The 22382-nt window shown below is 34.7% G+C and overlaps 1 protein-coding gene across 1 annotated transcript in view; it reads right to left on the bottom strand.

Moving 5' to 3' along the window:
* The window catches only part of LOC142326361 (integrator complex subunit 15), a 38271-nt gene extending 15947 nt beyond the window's left edge, over positions 1 to 22324 (bottom strand). Inside the window, exons 1-3 of the mRNA XM_075368803.1 lie at positions 21962 to 22324; positions 19879 to 20000; positions 3266 to 3653 (exon numbers count right to left, since the gene is read on the bottom strand). Of these exons, the coding sequence (XP_075224918.1) occupies positions 3266 to 3653; positions 19879 to 20000; positions 21962 to 22040 (589 nt within the window). The 5' untranslated portion in view covers positions 22041 to 22324. The remainder of the gene's footprint in view (positions 1 to 3265; positions 3654 to 19878; positions 20001 to 21961) is intronic.
* Positions 22325 to 22382: the final 58 nt, after the last annotated feature.

The following is a 22382-nucleotide window of genomic DNA, read 5'->3' as shown; positions in this document are numbered from 1 at the left end:
GCCTTTGCATATATATGGAGGAAGCACGTCTAATTTCTTACTGCCACTCTATAGTACTATCCTTCACTAGCTTGTTTACCAAATTTCAGATTTTTAGCTCTGTTAGTTTGGATTTGACAGCCTATTGAAAAAACACCTCAGTTATTTTCATGAATAATGGAGAAATTGGAAAAAACGTGAAGTTATAAAATAGTTCTATTTGAAAGGTTTAACGCCACCATTTGAGATCAAATAAGAAATGGATTCAATACTAAAACACTCTACTTCATTACGTTCAACAATGGGTTTTATCAAACTCATGGCAGAGGGTTTTTAACAGTGGGTCAAAAAAGGTCACAAAAGCGCTGATGATATACCATACTCTGGTCACTCTGTTCAGGTCATAACTCTTGAAACAATAAAGAAAATCTATATAATCATGCTGGGGGATCATAGAGTAAACATATGTGAGATTATTAAAATGTCAAATGAAAGTGTAGGTAATATGTTACATAATTATTTGGGCATGGAAAAGCTCTGCGCTAGGTGGTTGATTCATTTGCTAATGCTTGAGCTAAAATTGCAGCTGAAAACTGTTTTAAATGAGCATTTGGTGCTTTACAAGCAAAACCCCAGTGAAGTTTTGTGTAGATTCATAACTGTAAATGAGACTTGGATCCACCTATACAAGACTGAAAGTAGACAACAGTTAAAGCAATGGACAGGACGAGATGAACTGACGCCAAAGAAGGCAAAAACAACTTTTTCAGTTAATAGGGTTATGGCGACTCTTTACTGGGATGCAGAAGGAATTATCTTTATTGATTATCTTAAAAAGCTAAAACAATCAATGGTGAGTAATAAGCAAAATTATTATAATATTTGAGAAAACAACTACATCTAGTGAAAAAACAAACTTGTTTCACCATGACAATGCACCAGCGCAAATTCATCAATTATCACAATGGCTAAAATAAACAAACTGAAATTCCAATTGCTTTCCCAACCATCTTATTTGCCATATTTAACACCCCGCAACTATCAACTACTTCCTAACCTCAAAAAATGGCTTGGTGAACTTGAGAGCAACATGGGAGTCATTGATGCTGTAAATGATTATTTTGAGGAACTTAATGAATCACATTATAAAGTTGGTATAACTGTGTTAGAGTACTGTAATGAAAAGTGTGTCAGTCTTTGTGGAAATTATATTGAAATATAAAAACAAAGAAATAAATAAAAACTGTTGTTTCTTTGTCAGGCTGGAAATTTTTCAGCCCACTCTTGTACAAACCAATCCAAATTATAAACACTAATAGTTAGAAAGTATAAATTCACTGATGCAAGTAATACATTAAGATTCAACTATTACCAAACATATAAGCATCCCACCAATATTCTATTTCAGAATAAAGTATGGGAGTGAGACCATGTAAAGAGACACAAACGCTACCATCAATCTATTAAAAATAGTTTGTTTTCAAAGAATAAACATTATACAGGGCGTTTCATAATGTTCTTTGGAGTTTTGAAAATTCATTAACAAAAAACTATTTCACTCATAAGAATAAAACAAGTACTGTACGAAAGAGTACTTATTACAAGTATTCCTAGTATATGTGGAAAAATAGTTTTATCCACATATACTAGGCAGTTAGTAAACCATTTGCCTGCTAGGCGTCGACAATAGAGAAAATGGCTGCCACGGGAAACGAGAAGTCGTTTTGTGTTTTAGAATTTCACTTGTCAAAGTGAAATTTCTGTGCAACGTGCATTTCGGTTGAAATTTCATGGGGAGACACCAAGTGACAATTCAATTCGTGCATGTTATAAAACATTCAGTGAAACTGGTTGCTTGTACAAGTGAAAATCAACTGGTCATCCATCAACCTCATAAGTCAATGTCAAACGTGTGCATGCAAGTTTCATTCACAGCCTGTCAAAATCAACTGCAGCTGCAGGCAGAGAATTAGGAATTCTGAAAACAACAGTGTAGAGAGTTCTCCGTAAACGTTTATTATGCAAATCGTACCATCTTCAATTAATCCAGCGTCTTTCTGATGGAGATAAAACATGTAGGCTCGATTTTAGTTTACAGTTACAGGAAAAGATATTATCAGATGAAGGTTTTCTAAACAAGATAATTTTCAGCGATGAAGCTACTTTCCATATTAGTGGCAAAGTAAACCATCATAACGTGCGAGTTTGGAGAACTGAAAACCCACACACTTATGTGGAACACATTCGGGATTCTCTGAAAGTAAATGTTTTTTTCTGCGATCTCTTGTGAGATGTGAGTGTATGGGCCGTTCTTTTTATGGAAACTACAGTAACCAGCATGATATACCGGAATATGTTACAATTATGGCTTATGCCTCAGCTACTCAACGACTTCATTTTCCAGCAAGATGGTTGTCCTGCTCATTTTCATAATGAGGTTCGACAGTACCTTAACACAACATTACCTCGGCGCTGGATAGGACGTGGGTCTGAAGAAGACCAACACATTATGCTGTGGCCACCAAGATCACCAGACCTCACACCATGTGATTTCTTTTTCTGGGGTTACGTGAAAAATACCATGTTTATTCCACCAATGCCGCACGATATTGCTGAGCTAAAGGATCGCATAATCAATGCAATCAACTCTATCGAAAATGACATGTTAGAACGAGTTTGGCAACAGCTAGACTTTCGTGTTGATGTGTGCCATGTCACCTGAGGAACACATATTGAACATTTATAGATTTTAACAAAAACTGTTTGAATCCCTGCATCACCTCGTACAACTTTCATTTAGGTAAGTGAAATACTTTTTTTGTACTGAATTTTTATACCTCCTAAGAACATTATGAAATGTCCTGTATAGCAGGACACATCAAAGAGAAGGAAAACATGAACACTACTAATACACTATTAAAAATAGTTGCTTTTAAAAAATAAACCAATGAATAGGAGAATATTCATCTAAGTATTTCAGAAAATTATTACTGAATAAAAGTAATTAATTATACATGTAGATTTTCAAAAATTTGTACACTGCATAACTCTCAGTTCATTCAGATCTTGTTAAGTACACAATTAATATAATCTAAACCCTGTGTTAAAAACTATTCAATACAAGGGTAAAAAACTTTAAGAGAAAGACAAGTTTAAAATAGACTAAGTAATATTTGCAATGCAGATGTTACCATAAGCACAAATATGCAAACTGAGAGATATAGAAATATTTTACTTTACTTCTAATATCAGATAAAAGTTTTATTAATATTAATGATAAACATACCAATATAACAGCATCCATACATTTCAGTGACAGCAGTAAGAAAATTTGCAGTAAATAATGGTGCTATTTTAGATAACTCTTTAAGACGATCAACTGATTTTGGCACTAATACAAAATAATCATTAACAAGTCCATTTGCTAACTGTAATGAAAATTTGGAAGTGCACGATAACTGTTGCATAAGTATTGCAGTGGCCATAAGGACAGGGCTATTATTTGTTGATATCGCCATTGATACTAATTTAACCAGTAAACGAGATCTATTTGGATGTGAACCAGGGAATAAAAACATAAAAACTGCATTTCTTCCTGCTTCATTTCCTCCTGGGTATGACAGATAGTCACAAAGAACTTCTAGTAACTGTAGTTCTTGAATGCAAGTCAATTTCTAAACAAACAAAAATCCGAGATTTATTAAAATAAATTATTAATAATACCATTTATATTACAAAAATAACTGATCTTTCAAATGAATATACCAAAATTACTAATGTTTTTTGATACAAATCTATTTATTTAAAATATTAAAACCTCTGTAGTTTGCAAAAGATGATAAAGGAGAAGAATAAAGCACATGCAAAACCACAAGGAAAATTGACAGAATGAGGAATGTAGAGAGAAGAAAGGCAAGATCACTGGAAAGGTAGGAGGTATAGTGTGAAGAAATATTTTGGGGAAATGAAGCCAAATCTGTAACAAAAAAGCAGACAGATAACTGTCTATGAGAGAGACAAAAAAAGGGATAACTGATGGCAAGTACATGTAGAGTGTATATGCAAAAGGAAGATATTATCAAATGAGGTCTTGGAGAAAGAAAAAGAGATTGATGATTATTAGAATAACTGTTTGAATAACCGTTAAACATAAATTGTTTAAACTTACTTTATTAAAATAATCGCAGCATTAAAAATAATTAAAATTCAGTTGCTGCTGTCTTGTTGTGTGCCATTTGATTAGTTTATTAAGATTAAAATTATTTATCCTTTTCTCATTTATTTCATGATGTTACAAACATAAATAAATATAAATTTATTAAATATTACACATTAAACATGCCTCCATAAATGTGTATTTTCTTTTATTTATATTCAATATTGCTCCTTAAATTTGTATTTGCTTTTCTTTTCTTTCTAAAAACCCATTTTACATCGATAACATTTTTAACTTTTGGCTTTTCAACGAGTTTCCAAGTTCTATTCTTATTTCTTTCTATTTTCTATTATATGCTATTTCTATTATGCTTTTATTATTTTCTATTATGCTTTCTATTTTTCTATTCATAGCTTTTTCCAATTTTCAGCTTCACTACTTAGCATTGCCTCTTCATATGTAATTGGTACAGTTACATCACAAAAATTAATTAAACAAATCAGTTACAAAATCATCATTTACAACATACCTACTATTTGGCTTTCTTACTCTTACTGATCATCTAGATTTTATCTCATTATTTTCACCATTAGTTTTATTTTATTCAGACTCACTACTTTCATTTTTTTCAGACTTAATATCTGTATCTAATGTTTTACTTTTATTTGATCCATTTTTATCATAATCAATTATATATTGCCTTTAAAGCCTATTATTTTCTATTATGTCAACAATTCTTGTATTTATTATTTACTTAAATTCGGTACCCTACTTCTGTATAACCTTACAATATTCTTAATTTTGATTTATCATCCCATTTGGATTTTTTAAAATGATCTGGTGTTCTTGCAAAATCTTGGCTTGCTTACAATTTTAAAAACTTGGTCCTACGTTTTTCACCAAAAAATACTTCATAAGGTCTTTTACATTCAATAGTGTTAGATACAGTTTTATTTTTCAAGTAAGCTGCTGGTCTATTTTTAATCACTTAAGTAAGTATGTGAAGATGTAGATTGCAATGTGAGGAGAGTCTAAGGGAAAACCTAGGCAGGTTACAAATGAAGAGGTTGTCAGGATGGGGGAGGATGATGTTTCTGTCTTCTCCCATGATGAAAGCCAAGCTAGTCAGGCAGACATATCCACCCGGGTACCAAAAAGTAGTCTGATTAGTGATTTCATTAAGGCTGGTAGTTCTGTCCCTGTAGTAGCATAATTTGAGAAACAATGTGAGCAGTTGTTGGAGTTTCTTGAAGGCCATCGAAACACCTCTGCAGCGGTTTACAGATGAGTGATCCTGAGGCTTAATGAGTTTAAGGCCATGTTCTCTGCTTTGGTGAATAGATTTGAGGCACTTGCCTCTAGTCAACTAAAATCAAGGAGGTTAGAGTTAAAGAGGTAGTTTCTGTCTTGGTATCAGTGCCTGTGCCACTGATATTAGAGCATAGCAGAACTATGCTGGGGTGCTTAGAGGCAAGCAGGAGGCTAGCTTAGCCCACAAGAAGCCAGAGATCATCTTCCTAAACATGAAGGAGGGGTCCACAGAAACACTTAAAGAAATTAGAGGAATTTAAGATTGCTCTTCAGGGCATTAGGTCAAATTTGAAAATTAGGAAAATAAAGGATACTAAGAAAGGTCTGTTTGTCATAGCAAATGACAGAGAGACAGTCATTTCAAAATCCGTTGTTAGTAAAAGTTGGAGGTCAAGGTAGATCACAAACGAAAAAAAAGGAGGCCTTGAGTCACTGTCTATGATGTAGAGTGTTGCCTGAATAAGGAGGAGGTTGTGTCTCTTGACACAACATTGACTTGAATGAGGTGGTGACATTCAAGTCTGAGTGCAGGTTTTTATTCAAAACTGGTAGACATAGTGCCCAAAGGTATAACAATATATTCCAACCATTATTAATGGTCTTGATTTTTGTGTTGTTAGGTCATACTTTCAATATGCAGATCCCATTGAGGAACATATGGAAAAGTGGGATAGAATTCTTGGTCTGGCTGGTAACTATCCTATAGTGCTAGGTGCTGATATAAATGCTAAGTTGCTTCTTTGGCATAGTGGAGTCACAGATGATAGTGGTGAATAAGTTTAAGGCTTTGTTGTGCAGTATGGATTAGAGGTCTTTAATGTCTTTGGTGAGTTACCAACATATGCTGAAATGGATGGAGAGTGATGAATTGATGGAAGGATATTGTTTGCAAGAACAAATTTTGATATTACTGTTGGTAGGAATATTCCTGGTATGGTTGATTGTTCTGTTGATAGTCAATTAATTACCTTTGAGTTGGTTAGGGATTTGCAAGATGCTTATAGATGCATGTCGCTGTTCATCTGGGGCACTTACTGCACAGGAAGGAGGACTGGCCTAAATTTCTTAATATTCTCTCTGCTAGACTCCATCTCTTAGACCAAAGACTGGATGATATTCAATTGGAAGAACAGGCAGAAAACATTTTTCTGACTTTCACAAATGCCGCTGAGAATTCAATCTTTATAGTTTGAGTTGAGAGATAATTACCCCTAGGTGAACTAGACAGTTGAAACAGTCCATGAATCGCCTCAAGGGAGCTGCTGAGCGGGAAAATGATCCTAAATGGTGAGCAGTTTTGGTAGGTAACTATCGAAGGCAGGGGGTCTGAATATTTTCATTTGGTCAGAACATTAAAAAGGAATTCTTGGCATTCTTTTGCTAGAGAGCAAGGAAATAAGGATCGTTCGTGTGTTGTGTATAGAGTTCTAGGTCATAAGTGTAAAAAAAAAATATTCATTTGTTGGATGTCTCGACTCAGCAGGCTGTTGTTTCTAATAAAGTTGAGATTTTTAATGTTCTGTTGAATGATTTGTTGCCAGATGATGTTATAACTAATGAAACCACTTATCATTTGCGAGTCTGAGAGGATGTTGCTGCTTTCTGCTCTGATGCTTTATCTGTGGAAATTACAGAAGCACAGGTATGTTAGGCAATCTGCATTCTGGTAGGAATAAAGCCCCGAGTTTCAATGGAATCATGAGGAGCTCCTTGTCTGTTCAGTTGGAATTTGTGTTACTACTTTGACTAGAATCTTTAAGAGGATGCTCTCTCTTTGCTGGCTATTTTTCAGTTTGCTGGAAATAAGGTGTTCAAAAATTATTGTTTAAAGGTGGTGAAAAGGACCCCACTGTATGCTCCTCTTATGTGCCTTTAATGCTCCTGCCAGCAATTGGAAAGGTTTTAGAGAAGGTATTATATCTCATATTATTAATAGATTGAATTCTATAAAGTTGTCGATGGATGATCAGTATGGTTTTTGCCAGGCAAGGGCATGGAAGATGCTATTCTTAAGGTTTAAACATTGTTTTAAGTATCTTTTTGGGAATTTCAGGTGCTTAAAAATTTGTGGTGGCCGTCTACCCTGTTTCAGCTGCAGAAGTGCAATTGTACACAGAATGAGCTGAATGTGTTATACAGTTAATTTCAGCAATCGAGATGTTCTTCGAAACAGCGTCTCAGAGGTAGGGAAAATGCTATCTGAAAGATGTCTGCAGTATAGTTTTTTAGGACCCTTGCTCTGGGTTGTTGAATTCGATTCTTTGATGTGGTTGAGGTTACCCAGAGGATGTCACATCATCACATAAGTGGATGATGGACTTTTGCTGGTTAAAGGAGATTTGAGGAATGATATCGAATTCAGGGCAGCCCAGGCATGCAAGATAATCCAGTTGTGGAGTTTTCAACATAACATGGTGTTTAGCCCAGAGAAAACAAGTGATGATGTTGCTCAAGGGCAGACTAGCTGTTACATGACAACCTCGTGTATCAATGGCTGTTTAGTCAACATGGTGTTTAGCCCAGAGAAAACAAGTGATGATGTTGCTCAAGGGCAGACTAGCTGTTACATGACAACCTCGTGTATCAATGGCAGGTCATCAAATAAGGTATGTTCACTGCAAAAATATCCATCTTGGTGTTACCCTCTTCAATTCAAGGAGCACTTTCAATATTCTGCCAAATTGCCTTGTTCTGCTTTCTTTGGTGTTCGGAGAGGAGTTCACCACGACTGGCGATGTAATTTCAGAACCATACATATTCTATATAAGAGTAATTGCGAATCTATAATGCTGTATGCAGCATCTGTCTGGGTTCATTGAATGAGTTACAAATATTATAGGAATATTTTGTTCTGGGCCCAGCATCTCCTATTGTTATTTGTGATTGGTACCTATAGTTTAATATATTTATATATATATAGTTAGTCCTTGTTATTTCTGGTATTAATCCCATTGATATCCTTGCGACTGATTGCCAGTTACATTATGGTACCAAGAAGGTAACTTTTTTGAATACAGCAGTAAGAGAAAACCTTGAGAAACCAGTTTTCAAAATACAGCTTCAGTTTCACAATACCAAGAAAGTATAGACTAATTCAAATGCCAGCTTTTTTTTTATTCAGTAATTTCCATTTTATGAGCGTGAGTCAAAAATTATCTATACTTTCACAATAACAAACCTTCAAGTTGTCATACTGCCTACCTATGGTCTCTTTTCACGAGTAGAGGTTTGCATTGTATAAAGTCTTTTTTAGTGCTATTTTTGAGCTGGTTGCCAAGTGTGTACCTTCCCCAGTTTCACAATCTTGCTGTCGGAGAACTGTTACAACACATAGTAATCTGTAACTGTGGGTTGATCTTTGATTTCACACATTTGATCCAGTAGCGGCAAAGAGGTGATTAGTTGTAATAGTGGATGATACAGAGACGATTCAGGCAATTAGAGATTCCACGGTGGTTAAGCGATTGAATTTGAAAATAGACCTGAAGAGAACGCGAAGGCCCCACATTATAGTCTATGATATTGACCGTAACCTGACACCAATGATGTCGTCCCTCATTAGGGAGCAGAACACTGATCTGGATGAAACCGCCTTCTGGCAGGACTGCAGGTTGGTGTTTAAAATGAGTAGGCATGATACCCAGAAATATCACGGAGTCTTTGAGGTAAGTTCTGGTCTCTTTCAAAAATTTACGTCCGCAGGCAAACTATTTATTGATTTAGGGTCCTCTGTCGACTAAAAGAGTACATGGATGTCCAAAAATGTTTCAAGTGCTGCAGATATGGTCACAGGGCTAAATTTTGTAAGTCTGCCTTGGTGTGTGTGCCTATTGTGGCGAAGAGGGCCACAAACATGATGATTGTTCGTATAGGTCCAAGGCTTCAACCAGTGTAAGAGGTTGCACAAGAATTATGAGCACCCAGTTGATAGTAAGGAATGTGGCTGTTACGTAAGGGCCGCTGTGCTGTACTTTCATTCCTTAGATGGTTAGGTTCAGTCAACTACATGTCCATGGTGCTTATGTAGTCCAGGTTGAGTTAGGTGAGATTGTAGAGAGATGGAGTCTCGATGGTATCCTTCTGCAGTACTCATATGTCATTAGGGGTGCTCTGCCAGGCTTTCACAGCTGGAAAAAGTTTTGTATAGGGCATACCTGTGTCTGCTATTCTATGTACGAAGTTACTTGATAGTGTTTTTATATGACAGGTTTATGATGCGCATCATGTTGTAGTCAGACTTGCCATTTGTGGACAGAACCTTACAGTTCCTATTTCCATTACAGGGACCCAACTAAGGAACACCTAGCGAGATGGGATAGGATCCTTCAATTGTGGGCAATGGTCCAATCCTAACTGGTGCCAATGTTAATGAGAAGTAGCTTTTTCTGGCACTATGGGATCACTGATCATGGCGGTAGCCTAAGTGACAGTTTCATCACGAGCACAATTTTGAGGTCTTTAATGTTGCCACTTATGTCGGTACGGTTGGACGAAGGGCCTTTTTCAGGTATAAATATTGATATCACCATTGGTAGGAACATCCCTGGCAGGGTCCTTGTATGGTCTATGGACAACGACTGTTATAGGGATCGTCAGTTGATACTATCTGAAATAGAGAATGAGCTGCGCGATGGCCATGAGGGACACTTTCCTGTTATCGGTGGGGGGGGGGGCGCACTTCCTGCATAGGAGGGCGGACTGGCCGAAATTCTTCTCTTTGTTAGAGTCCAGAATGGAGATTTTTTCTTAAGACATTGACAGTCTGCCATTAGATGTCCTGGCAGAAAATTTCACTTTTGCGGTGGTAGCGGCGGCTGAAGCCGCCATTCCTAGAGGCACTGGTCGGGATCGTTATCTGGTTGGTGGTCTCGGAATCTGACAGCAATGAAGAAGTCTGTGAACCGACTCAGAAGGCTGCGCAACGACAGGGTGATCGCGATCGGCATTCGGCCCTAACTGCAGATTACCGCCGAACGACGGCTAGATACTCTCACAGCATTAGGTCCTCCAAGCGTAATTCCTGGCGCTCCTTCGTTCAGCAGTAAGTTAATAGATACCCTTGGGATGTAGTGTATAGAGCCCTTGGACATAAGCGCAGGAAAGATGTCCTCTTGACAGCCTTCTCAACCCGCGAGGATGTGGTAATTGATAAGGAACGTGTCCTTAACATTTTGCTGAATGATTTACTCCCGAATGACACTATGATGGGTGAGGTTTCATATCACCGGCGTGTCAGACGGGAAGTCGCGATTTTCGAGACCGAAACATCTTCTGAGATCACTGAGGCGGAAGTGCGCCAAGTAATCTGTAGAATGGCACAGCACAAGACCCTCGGATATGATTGTATCACAGTGGAGTTCCTCGTCCTAGCGCTTCCAGTAGTCCACGGTCCTCTAGAATATATAATAGGTTGCTCTTCGCCGGCCACTTTCCGGGGAGTTGGACGCGTGGAGACTTGGTGTTGTTGTTCAAAGGTGGTGACAAAGATCCTACTGTTAGTTCTTCTTACCGTCCACTAACGCTCTTGCCCGTGATTGGCAAGGTTTTTGAGAAGGTCCTGTATTTGCGTATTAATATTAGATTGGCCACTGATCATTTGCTAATGGACAACCAGTATGATTTCCGACCGGGCAAGAGCACTGAGGATGCCATACTAAAGGTAATGGATATAGCTTCCTCTAATCCATGTAAATATGTATTAGGGATTTTCCTGGACATATTCAGGGCATTTAACAACTTATGGTGCCCTTCTCCCCTGTTTCAGATGTAGAAGCGTAAGTGTACACGAAATGAACCAGAAGTGCTTTCAAGTTATTTCAGCCATCGGACCATTTTCCTGTGTTACGGCGGCTCGGAAATTCGTAAGACCTTAACTATAGGATGCCCTCACGACAGTGTTCTGAGGCCCCTTCTTTGGATCACAGAATCCGATTCAATGTTGCGTTTAAGGTTGCCATGTGATTGTCGTATGGTCGCCTACGCCGACGACACGCTGCTACTGATTGAAAAGGATTCGCATAACCAGGTAGAGTTCCAAGTTGCTCGTGCTTGTGAGACACTCCGACTGTGGAGTCTCCAACATAAGATGATTTTCAACCCAGAGAAAACCAAAATGATGCTGCTTAAGGGCCGACTGGCTGCTTCCCGACGAATCCGGGTTCGGATGGCTGGTCTCCCAATTCGATACGTTACAACTCAAAAGTACCTGGGCGTTATCCTTGATGAGAATTTTCGGTTCAATGAACATCTACAGTATGTAGTAAAAAAGGCCGCTGATGCTTTTTACGGCATCCGTAGTCATTCATCCCGATTGGGGGCTGGATTACCGAACCATGCGTATCCTTTACAAAGGTGTCAGCGAAGCTATTATGCTGTATGCTGCGCCGGTCTGAGCTCACCGCATGGCTTTTAGGTATTGCGCGGACATTTTGCTGCGAGCCCAACGACTCCTCTTGGTGACTATTATAGGCGGTTATAGAACAGTTTCGCGGGAGGCAGTCTGTGTTTTAGCCGGAGTCAAACTAATAGATATCTTGACTAATGAGCATAAGGAACACTACACTTACAAGGTACATAACCTATTGACGTCAGAACGAAAGCAGGAGATTGAAGACCAGGGTTTTGCGTCGTGGCAGGTCAAGTGGGACGAATCCCCCACAGGTCGCCACACGCATGGTATATTTCGTACGGTTTCTGATTTAGGTGCGATTGGATGGGTCTCCCCCAGTCGGTATATCACACACTTTTTCTCCGGGAGTGATGCCTTTCGGGCGAGATTGGTTAGGTTTCATTTGGTGGATTCGAGTCAATGTCCGGATTTCAGGACTGATGATACAGTGGACCATGTCCTCTACGTCTGTCCCCGATACGAGGTCGAACGTTCACGAACTGCTAGGGAACTTGAGAGAATATACTTCTTTCTGGATCTCCGTATTAACTGGATGATCCGCGAGGAGTGGTCTATAGTGGCTGGTTTTCTCCGCGCCCTTGCAGTGTGTAGGTCTGCAGAGGGAGTTTAATCGAGGTACTCGACCGTGTTAGGATCCCGGTTGGCTAGGGTTCCGGCTTAGGCATTGGATTGGTTTGAAGTAGGCGCATTGGCATCGTGCCACGGTTATATTGGTATTGTTTATGATTTGATTTGCGGGCCCGCTGGTGGGGGTGGCCGCGGCGACCGGGGGTGTGGCTTTCTTTCGCCGGTGGCGGTCCTGATCGTGACTTGGTAATGACACGCGAGAAAATGCTGACATAGATACCACAAAAAAATGTGATGCAATGTGGTGTCCATCACGATTGTGTAACTGTCCACTTTATTAAAGAATTTGAGGATCGTATCTCAGTTTCAAATGAAATAAGTTTAAATGAAGTGCAGCAAAAAATGTGTTTTTTTTTACTACTTTTAAGACCATAATGGATCGCTTTAGTTCTTTTTTTTTTGGCAAGTTCTTTCTTTTCTTGCTGATTTGTTGTTTTTCAGCTTTTCTTTTTTGCCAGTAATTTCTAAGGGTTTCAGATCTTCTTGCCCTTTCTTGTTCAGAGTACACCCGGCTTATTGTTTTCTTGGGTTTTGATAGGAATCTTGTTTCTTTATTTTTTAATTTCTCATAGTTTCCGGTTTTCGTTTTTAGGTTTTCACGGGTTATGTCTAATTCCTCCATGACTTTCTGTACTTCGTATAACCAGTTCGGTCTGCTTTTCTTGTTCCAGAAAAGTTCGATTATCCGTCTGATAAGTCTGGTCTGGTCTCTTCCATTCTGAAAAAAATGTGTTTATATGATGCAGTCTATGAAACCAAACCATAAGTAGGAAAAATCATTTTTCTGGTTTTCACCGTTTCTAATAAAACACAAAATTCTGAAAATTTTTGACACTAAAATCAACCTTCTATCATAAGTAGAATTTTTAATTGATTTTTCATATCCGATTTTTTTAAATGTTGATTTTCGGGAAAATGCATCCAAAGTTTTTGAGAAGAAAAAATCAATAGCCGAGGAAGGAAAGAATGTTTCATTATATTAAATTTTCAGAATTTTGTGTAGGATTGTTATGTATTATAAAATAATAAATAGTATCATTTAAAATTTTTTTTGATAAAGAAGAATCATAGGAAGTAATAAAGAAATTACATTAATCTCATATCACAAATTCCAAAATTTTCTAGAAATTCCTATTTCATAACAGTTCATTTATTGAATCCAAAGAAACAAATAAAAATTTACTAATAATACGAAGTGAAAGAACTGTTTTCAATAAAGCGGAACAAAATGAATAACAAAACCACACAACTATATAAAAAATTAAATCTGCAAATTATTTTCGACTATCCATTAATCCTAACAAACAGACATAAATATTCAAACACTATTCAGTTAAAAAATAACTACATCAAAATTCTGACTAGTAAGATTTAATAACCCTATTAAGACCTCAACAAAAAATTCTTATAAAACAGCCTATTATAAAGAAATCACAACGTAAATCTTCAATGTATGAAGGTTGAAGATAAAGCATGTAACATAATTTAAAAAGCTGAAAATTACAAACTCAAATTATTTTTTAGCTTAATTACCAGCTTATTACTTAATTGTTATTTCTGTTCAAAAACTTACATAAATACTCTGTAAAAGAGACAAACATAACATTCTCTGTAAGAGTACATAAAGTACTCTGTAAGAAAGGACAAACATAACAAAAAACAAAGAAATTATTATAAATTATCATAAACTTCCAGCAAAAAAATTAACATTGTACATTTTACCAACAGAGAGAACATAATCTAACCTACAAACTTAAACATAAATAACTGCTCCTGTATTTAAAAAAAAAAAATAATAGGCCTGACGCAATACTCCATTAAGCTACGTCAGAGATATTATAAGTTCTCAGCTGGCTGTAAGACATGACATTTAACGTTCAACATGGGAGAGCCAAACAAGTTTAATTAAAAAACTTAAAACTACAATAATTATTACTACTAATAAGATCCTTTTTACAATAATCATAGCACATTACAAGCTACAACTCAATGGGACTAGCAATATATACACATTCAACACAATTCACTTTTTTGAAGGCCTCCCACGCTTTTTCTTTAATGGAGGTTGTGAAGGTCAATACGATCATCCACAAGTTCTTCAATTACTATAGTGCCACTAGGGCAAGCACAAATCAAATCAGCAGTTTCAGCAGAGCAGTACACTCTAATTTTTTCATACAAGTACTTCTGTCATAGATATGTTAAACCCTCTGGAACAATTTTTTCTGGAAAACTTGAATCACGAGGCGCAAGATCTCCTAAGTGAAATGATACAGATACTCCACTGACTCCATATTGACACTTTACTTTACCCAATACTTTACTGCTGGACATAAAATGGCTAAATTCAGAAATTTTTTCCAGTTTATATTAGAAAAAAATTCCTGCCAGTTACAAAATGGAATCAGAACATCATCCTTATGTGTTCCCGTTACAACTGCTTTATTCAGTTTAGATGTTGGTGTACTGTATTCTATAATTCTCTCTAAAACATTTAACAAGGAAGCAACACTAACTATGAATTTTTTTTTTAACAAGCCAAAAGCCGTCAAACTGTGTGGCCCACTGGGAGAAATTAAGTTTTTATTGACTTTTCAATTTTTTTTGGATTCTCCAATTTAAATAATTCATTAAAATGTTATTTTTATTTTGGGTCACACAGTTGTCTGCATGTGACAAGCAGACAGAAGCATGTCTGTTTCACCATAACCATAACTTTCAAAATAATGGTGAACCACGCTAACAATAGTGTTGGCTCCCTTTGATGTAACAGCAGCTTCTGGAATCAAGTAGTTATGTTGTGGGGCTAACTTGCACATTACACCCAATAACTGCCACTTTGTATGGGCAAGGAAATAAATAGGCCCTGCTTGCAAGGGGTTTGATGCTATAAAAACCTGCTGAGCCATATCAAAAGAATGACAACATTCCTGATGTGATCTAGCAGTGCATGGGCCTGGAGAAAATTTTACATTCGCCATTGCTTGTTTTGACAACTCTATACTATCTCTACAAGATTTTCTTTCCTCCATTACTTTTTTCAAATGCAAGGACATTTGCTGCACTATTGCCGTCTTTTCAGCTACTGAAGAAATTCTACTTTTATTTAGAGTAATGTAGTTTGATTGACAGGTCTTGTACAAGTCGGTTTTGGGTTTTTGTACAACAATATCAGGACAAAATTGTTGCCACAACCTTCTGAAAGAACAATCAGATAGCACACTAGCACTTATAACATAGGAGATCTGGGACAAACGTCTTCAGGTGTGTTTCCATACGTTCAGGTAAATTATTAAGACATTACCTGAACGTCTTAAGACGTTCATTTCCAAGAAATGCGATATTTGGACACTGAAATCGTTATCTTTTTAATAGAACATGAAGAAATAATTAAAAATATCGTAGAAGAATAATTTACAAGAGACTGCGTAACTGATCCAAATTTCAAACAAGAAAAGTATTACATTTTTAGAAGAAATAAAAATGTTGATAAATGCGGCTTTTCAAAAATGAAAACGTATTAAACGGAAGTGTGTTATCGTGTCATGAAATGAACTTTATTTTCATCAGTACGCAATCATGAGCCTTTGTGATTACGTCTGACCGTTGGTAAATTTTATTCGTTCCTGGTGGAAATAAAATTGCTTCAGTTGAACATTTGAAAGACATTGTGGAGGGTTTATCCGTGGGGTGAAACAGTTATAGTGGATTCGCAAACTGTAAAATTGTGTTTAACTTATTATATTCCGTTCTATTTTCTAGAAGATTCATTGCGCGAGTACAGTGAATATTTAATATTCGATCTTGAATAATACCGCACTTAAAACAGTTGCGTATTTTTGTCGATGGTAACAAATTAACAATGGCTAATACATTTTGCGATTTAGAATTGCACAAAATAAATTAGGAAATATGGCGTTACTATCTTTAAAACGTCATGGTTTTCAATTAAACGAACAGTGTAATATTATTTTTGTGATTGGTCTACAGATACTGTGCTCTCACCGCAACATTATTTTTATGCTCGTGAATGAAAATCCAAATTGTAGGATGTTACAAAGCGATAACGATTATGGAAAAGAACTGTTATCTACTATGCTTTCTAATAAGGAAAAAATGAAGACGACGTACAACTACCCGAATAAGCAGTTGAAAATCGAAAAGTTTGTGGACGCCGGATTCTATTATACAGGCGAGACGGACTCCGTTCGTTGCATCGAATGTGGTATTGAACTCTACAATTGGGAAAAAGAAGACGAACCGATAGATATTCATCGTTGTTATTCGCCCACTTGTAGTTATGTATTAAGATATTTGTGTGGATTTTCTTTACAATAAAAAAGTATGTATGTAGATAATTTTTTTACCTTTTCCTTATATAAGCACATTAAAATTATTTTATTTATTCAATATTGTTAACGATGAGCGTGAGAAGGTATTGCCCGTGACCTTCACAAGCAAGGTAGGCGGAGTTATTCGACGCGCAATGTAAAGCTTAAGGGCATTTATGATTTGTTCCAGGCCGATTTAGTAGGAATGCTGCCGTCTAATTCTAATAAAGGTTTTAAATATGTTATGGCGATTATTAATTGCTTTACAAGATTTGCATATGCAGTACCATTAAAAAGTAAAACGGCCGAAGAAGTCGTCAAAGCTCTTGAGCTATATTGAAAAACAATAAGATGAAAAACTTTTAAACGACGGTAAGGAGTGGTTTAACTACAGAGTTAAATCATTAATGGATAAATACAATATTAATCACTACTCAACGTTCAGTCATAGAAAAGCGTCTATTGTGGAACGCTTTAATAGAACGTTGAAAAACAAGATGTGGCGTAAATTTACTGAAATGGGTAATTACAGGTGGGTAAGTATTCTAGACGAATTGATAAAGGAATATAACAACACATCTCACAAAACAATCGGGTTTAAACCTAAGGATGTAACAAAAAAAGAACGAAGGAGAGGTAATGTATAACATAACTTTCTTTACTGAATTCGGGTAAGTGTAAGGTATCTTTTCCGAATACAGTGAGTTCGGTGGAAAATTTATAAAATCGGGTGAAATAAACCTCGATCTCTTTGGATTTAAGTGTTATAAGAAACTATTTTTTACCAATTCAGAAACTCTTTCAAATCACGTGTATCCAAAACATACGAAAATGTAATTTTAATCCAAGCTAAATGTATTTGTTTTTTTGTAACTAAAACAAATTTATAAAAAAATATTTTCCTTACTTAAAAAAAAATAAGGTGAAAAAGAAATAAAAAAAATATCGGAAAAAATCAAACTTTTAATATATGGATATGTAAAGCATAAAACATTTAATACAATGATACAAAAAAGCTAATATATAAAAAATTATGATAATGATAATAACAAATTTAACACATACACACATATATATATATATATATATATATATATATATAATGATAAATACAAAAAACAATTTAAAAAATAAAAAGGTAATGAAGAAAAAGATGTCTGAATTTATAAAGCAATACTCATTAATTTTTTAATTTGATACGTACTTAAATATTTCATTACTTCAAACGTAATATTATAATATATATGATCGTTATCATATGTGTAAACAAAACATTCATCTAATAATTTGATTAATTCATTTTTTTTAAATCGTTTGATGTTTACGTATAGCCAAATCGTTATAAACCAATCCACATTAGAAAACAACGTTTCAAGTTTAGCAACAATATTGTTTACGTTTTTTATTTTTATACCCTTTCTACTGGTACAAATATTGTATAAGGAAACGTTTTCTTTTACCACAAATTCTTTCATGTTGTAAAATTCTAAAATTATATTTAAATTATACTGTTCAATAACATGACTCTGTTAAAAATTCAGTTTTTATAATTTCAACACTTTTTTGCGTTAGAAATTTTGTTATAAAAAACAAAAAATGTAAATCATTGTATACTTTTTATTTAAAAAATAATTTCCTAAGTCTCCTAAAAATGGATTAACATAATAAATATTACCATATTTTCATCGAAACCTCTGAAGAAACCATGCCATAAGTCGCAATGGAGTTTTAACATTACAGACTTATGGCATGGTTTCTAAAATGTGCAGTATGTTTTCAAGATCCGTTTTCAGTATTTTAAACGCCGTTGGCAACATTTGAATTTAGTTGAAAGTTTATTATTGAATTCATTCAATAAATGCCATTAAAACCTACATATCAATTTTTTTGACATTGCTTGTTAATTTTTGTTCTACTGCAAAATAACACTGCCAACGTATGGCATGATTTCATAGACCGCATCATAAATGTAATTTAATAGGCATCCAAGGAAGTTACTTGGTGTCTACATCAGCTTTTTAGCTCTAAGATACACTCTTAAGGGTTCGTCTTTAATAATATTCTTTGTTCAGGATAAGATTGAAGCAACAATACAGAAATTAAACTTATGGTCACACCGAGTTACTAATCAAGAATTCAATTTGTTCAATCTCTCAGCGACTTTCTTGCAGTAAATGATGATCAACTCTTGTCTGGTATAATTGAAAACATAAAAGAAAATCTTAAGTTATTGGCATTGAAATTAAGGGAATATTCTCCTTCAAGAAGTGGAAATAATAACTAGATGAAAACCCCTTCATGGTTTCAGAAAATAGCTTCCCATCAAAGTAGGGGAAAAGCTATTAGAAGAATCCAGTTTGAAAATTGTTTGCTGCTATGATTCTGAAGCAATTTTGGTGCCATGCACGGATGATTACCCAAATGTTAACAGGTCTGCTTTATAACACTTACTGCCATCTGCATCAACATACTTGTCTGAGTGTAAATTTTCTGCTCTAGTCTTCTTGATAAACAAGTAAAGAAATAAACTTAATCAGGAACCAAATTTGTGATTTCGAATATCTACACTTGAATTAGACTTCAGAAAACTGACAGCTGCAAAACATTAATTACCCCACCTTATGGTAAGATTAAATAAAGGGAATATGTTTCCAGATGACATTACAGAGGTTTTACCTGGTTTACCTCTTCTGACAGTAATGTTGTATTGGGAGTCAATTCATCTGCATCTGAACAGGCAACTGATAAAATGATAACTGACAAAACTGATAGCTAATCGATTAGAGAACTGATAATGTAGTACGAACTTGCATGGTACAACTGCTGTCCGAACCTGGTTTCTGACATTTAGATCTTGTGTTTTCCTGATCGTAAGCATATTTATTGTGGAATATTAAAACATGAAAAAAATTGAAGGTGAACATATAATTGCACAGAATTACCAAAGATGGCCATAATACTTCTTCCTGGCCATATATATATATATATATATATATATATATATATATATATATATACGTTAAACATTAATTCCACAACATATGTTATAAAATTAGAAATGTTACCCTTCTTTTACTTCCTCTTCTATCAATTTCACAAAAGACAAATTCAGTGATAAGATCATTAGCAAGTTCAGCCTGACGACTATTATGAGAATGACTACCGGTATGTACAGTGCAGAGTTGTTCTGTAAAATAAATTTTTAAAGTGAATAAACTTTACAACAATTTTATAAATGAGGTGAAATAATTGAAATAACCTATTAGTTTTATCCTATTTATTTATGGACTTAAGTATGGGCTCGCATAACAGTTATGTATTCTTATTCAAATTAGTCATGTATTCTATTCAGTCAAGTAATATTCACCTCTACCAAATCAGACAGCATAATGGTTTCATATACCTCAACACAAGAATTCAGCTTATGAGATAGAACCTCCTTAAGATTGCAAGGCTATTCTTAATAAATTACTGAGCCATTTAAAAGATCTTTTCTACTATTATTTTTTTAAATAAAAAGAAACTTTTACAGAAACAAGGCTACTCTGTCGATAAGTTTGTAAAACACTAATAATTTTTTGTTTGTTTTTAAAACCTGAATTTTCTATATCTGCATTAAATATGCTCAAATAATAATTTTTATTAATGCTATTTTAAGTGTGGCATATCTAATTCACTTAGTATCAATATATTTAATTTAATATTATTTCATGTATTTATATTTTAAATAATCAATCTAGGGTTTAATCACTTTCATTTTTTGTTTTAAAATTATGTATTTTATGATGTGTTCTAATCAAGAATTTATCTTGATTTTCCTTAATCCAACCAGCAAATGCTGAAGGAATAATCTTTTTATCTATGGAGTTGCATACTTATCCGTTCTTAACCTGGTTTCTGACATTTAGATCTTGTGTTTTCCTGATCGTAAGCATATTTATTGTGGTATATTAAAACATGAAAAAAATTGACGGTGAACATACAATTGCACAGAATTACCAAAGATAGCCATAAAACTTCTTCCTGGCCTTCGTGATCGGTCGTAAAACAAAACCTAACAATATGAACAATAAGTTACAATAGTCAATAACTTGATCAACTGATAATTACAAATCTACATACAAGTAATATTCTGGGGCCACTTTTGTTTTATTTGTAAATGAGATTGATCCATAACTGAATACTTTAATATTGACTTTTTTGTAGATAGTGTGTTATAATTAGAACTGCAGTGAATTAATTTCTAAAAGTAAATGAAGTCATTAAACTTTTGTAAAATACTCTGTCAAAAATAGATTGCTAGCAAACGGAATAGAAACAAAACACATGATGATAGGTTAAAACGACAATTGGAGATATGCAATTAACTATGGCAATGTAATTAAAATTTAAAAGAAATATGTTTAAATACTCAATGATGATTAATAATAATGTGACTTTTAAAATGATTTATGGTTACATTTATAGAAAAAGGGATATTTTTTGTAGTATGGGAAGGAATCTAGACTGCCAACTCAAGATTATTGTTTACAACGTTATAATCATATCTCAATTCCAGTATAGTTGTTTAGTACTGACAGTGTTTAATAAAATTCCACAAACTTCTTGCAGTAATTGTAAGATAATGTTTGAGAAGGATATCTAATACATCTTTAAGCACTTTTATTCTGATATGCTTAAACAGCTAAAAATTTTCGGCACAAAGAAATCCATCAGCAATAATGTTCTAATCTTTTTTTGCCAAATAATATTATGTCTGACACTATATTCATGTATATCTTTATATAATAATGGCAAGTAAAATTTAGTGTTACCTAAAGATATTACAAAATGGATCCAATGCATTTAAATTAGAAAAATAGCTAGTAAAAATAAATTAAATTAACAAAACATATGTAATGGATTAAGTAGGTATATGTATTAAATGGTAATACATTCAAAATAGTTTGTATAAATTTATAAAATCCACTTCGTACATATGTAAAAAAATAGCCTTACTAGATTCAAACATTATATATTAAGGTTGGTATCTCAAGATATATCAAACGTAATTTGGCTTGAAAAACTTAACGATTCTTTGTTAAATTGTTACATTATACACCTAATACTGCAACACATACAGCCTACCTGTATAAATGCATCACTCACCTATCCGGCTTAGTGCTTCCCTTGCACGAAATGGAAATTCAAGTTTCCTTAAAGCATGTTTTGCATCTGATGATGACATATCACTAGTTCCTTAGTAAATTAAAAACACCCTAATGACAGATATTTACTTTTTAAATGAACCAATGTAATTTGGTTATACGTAAAAGCTTTCACGTATAAAGCGAGCGTAAACCTTGGTGTAGACTAACCTATTCAATTTACAACTGTTATTTAAACACGGAGATTATTTTATTTAACTAATACTCATTTTATAACAAAAATATTTCACATACATACATATAATGCTATTTTAAAACAACTTGAAAATCATAACTATAATTAATATTAAGTGGCAAACAAACATATGAATCGATATTTTATTAGATGGTAAAAAGTAAATATATCGACTTAATGGCTATCG

This window comes from Lycorma delicatula, chromosome 6 (assembly GCF_047948215.1).
Source record: "Lycorma delicatula isolate Av1 chromosome 6, ASM4794821v1, whole genome shotgun sequence".
Classification (NCBI taxonomy): domain Eukaryota; kingdom Metazoa; phylum Arthropoda; class Insecta; order Hemiptera; family Fulgoridae; genus Lycorma; species Lycorma delicatula.
The sequence above is the reverse complement of the archived record's forward strand: the minus strand, read 5'-3'. Positions and strand labels throughout refer to the sequence as shown.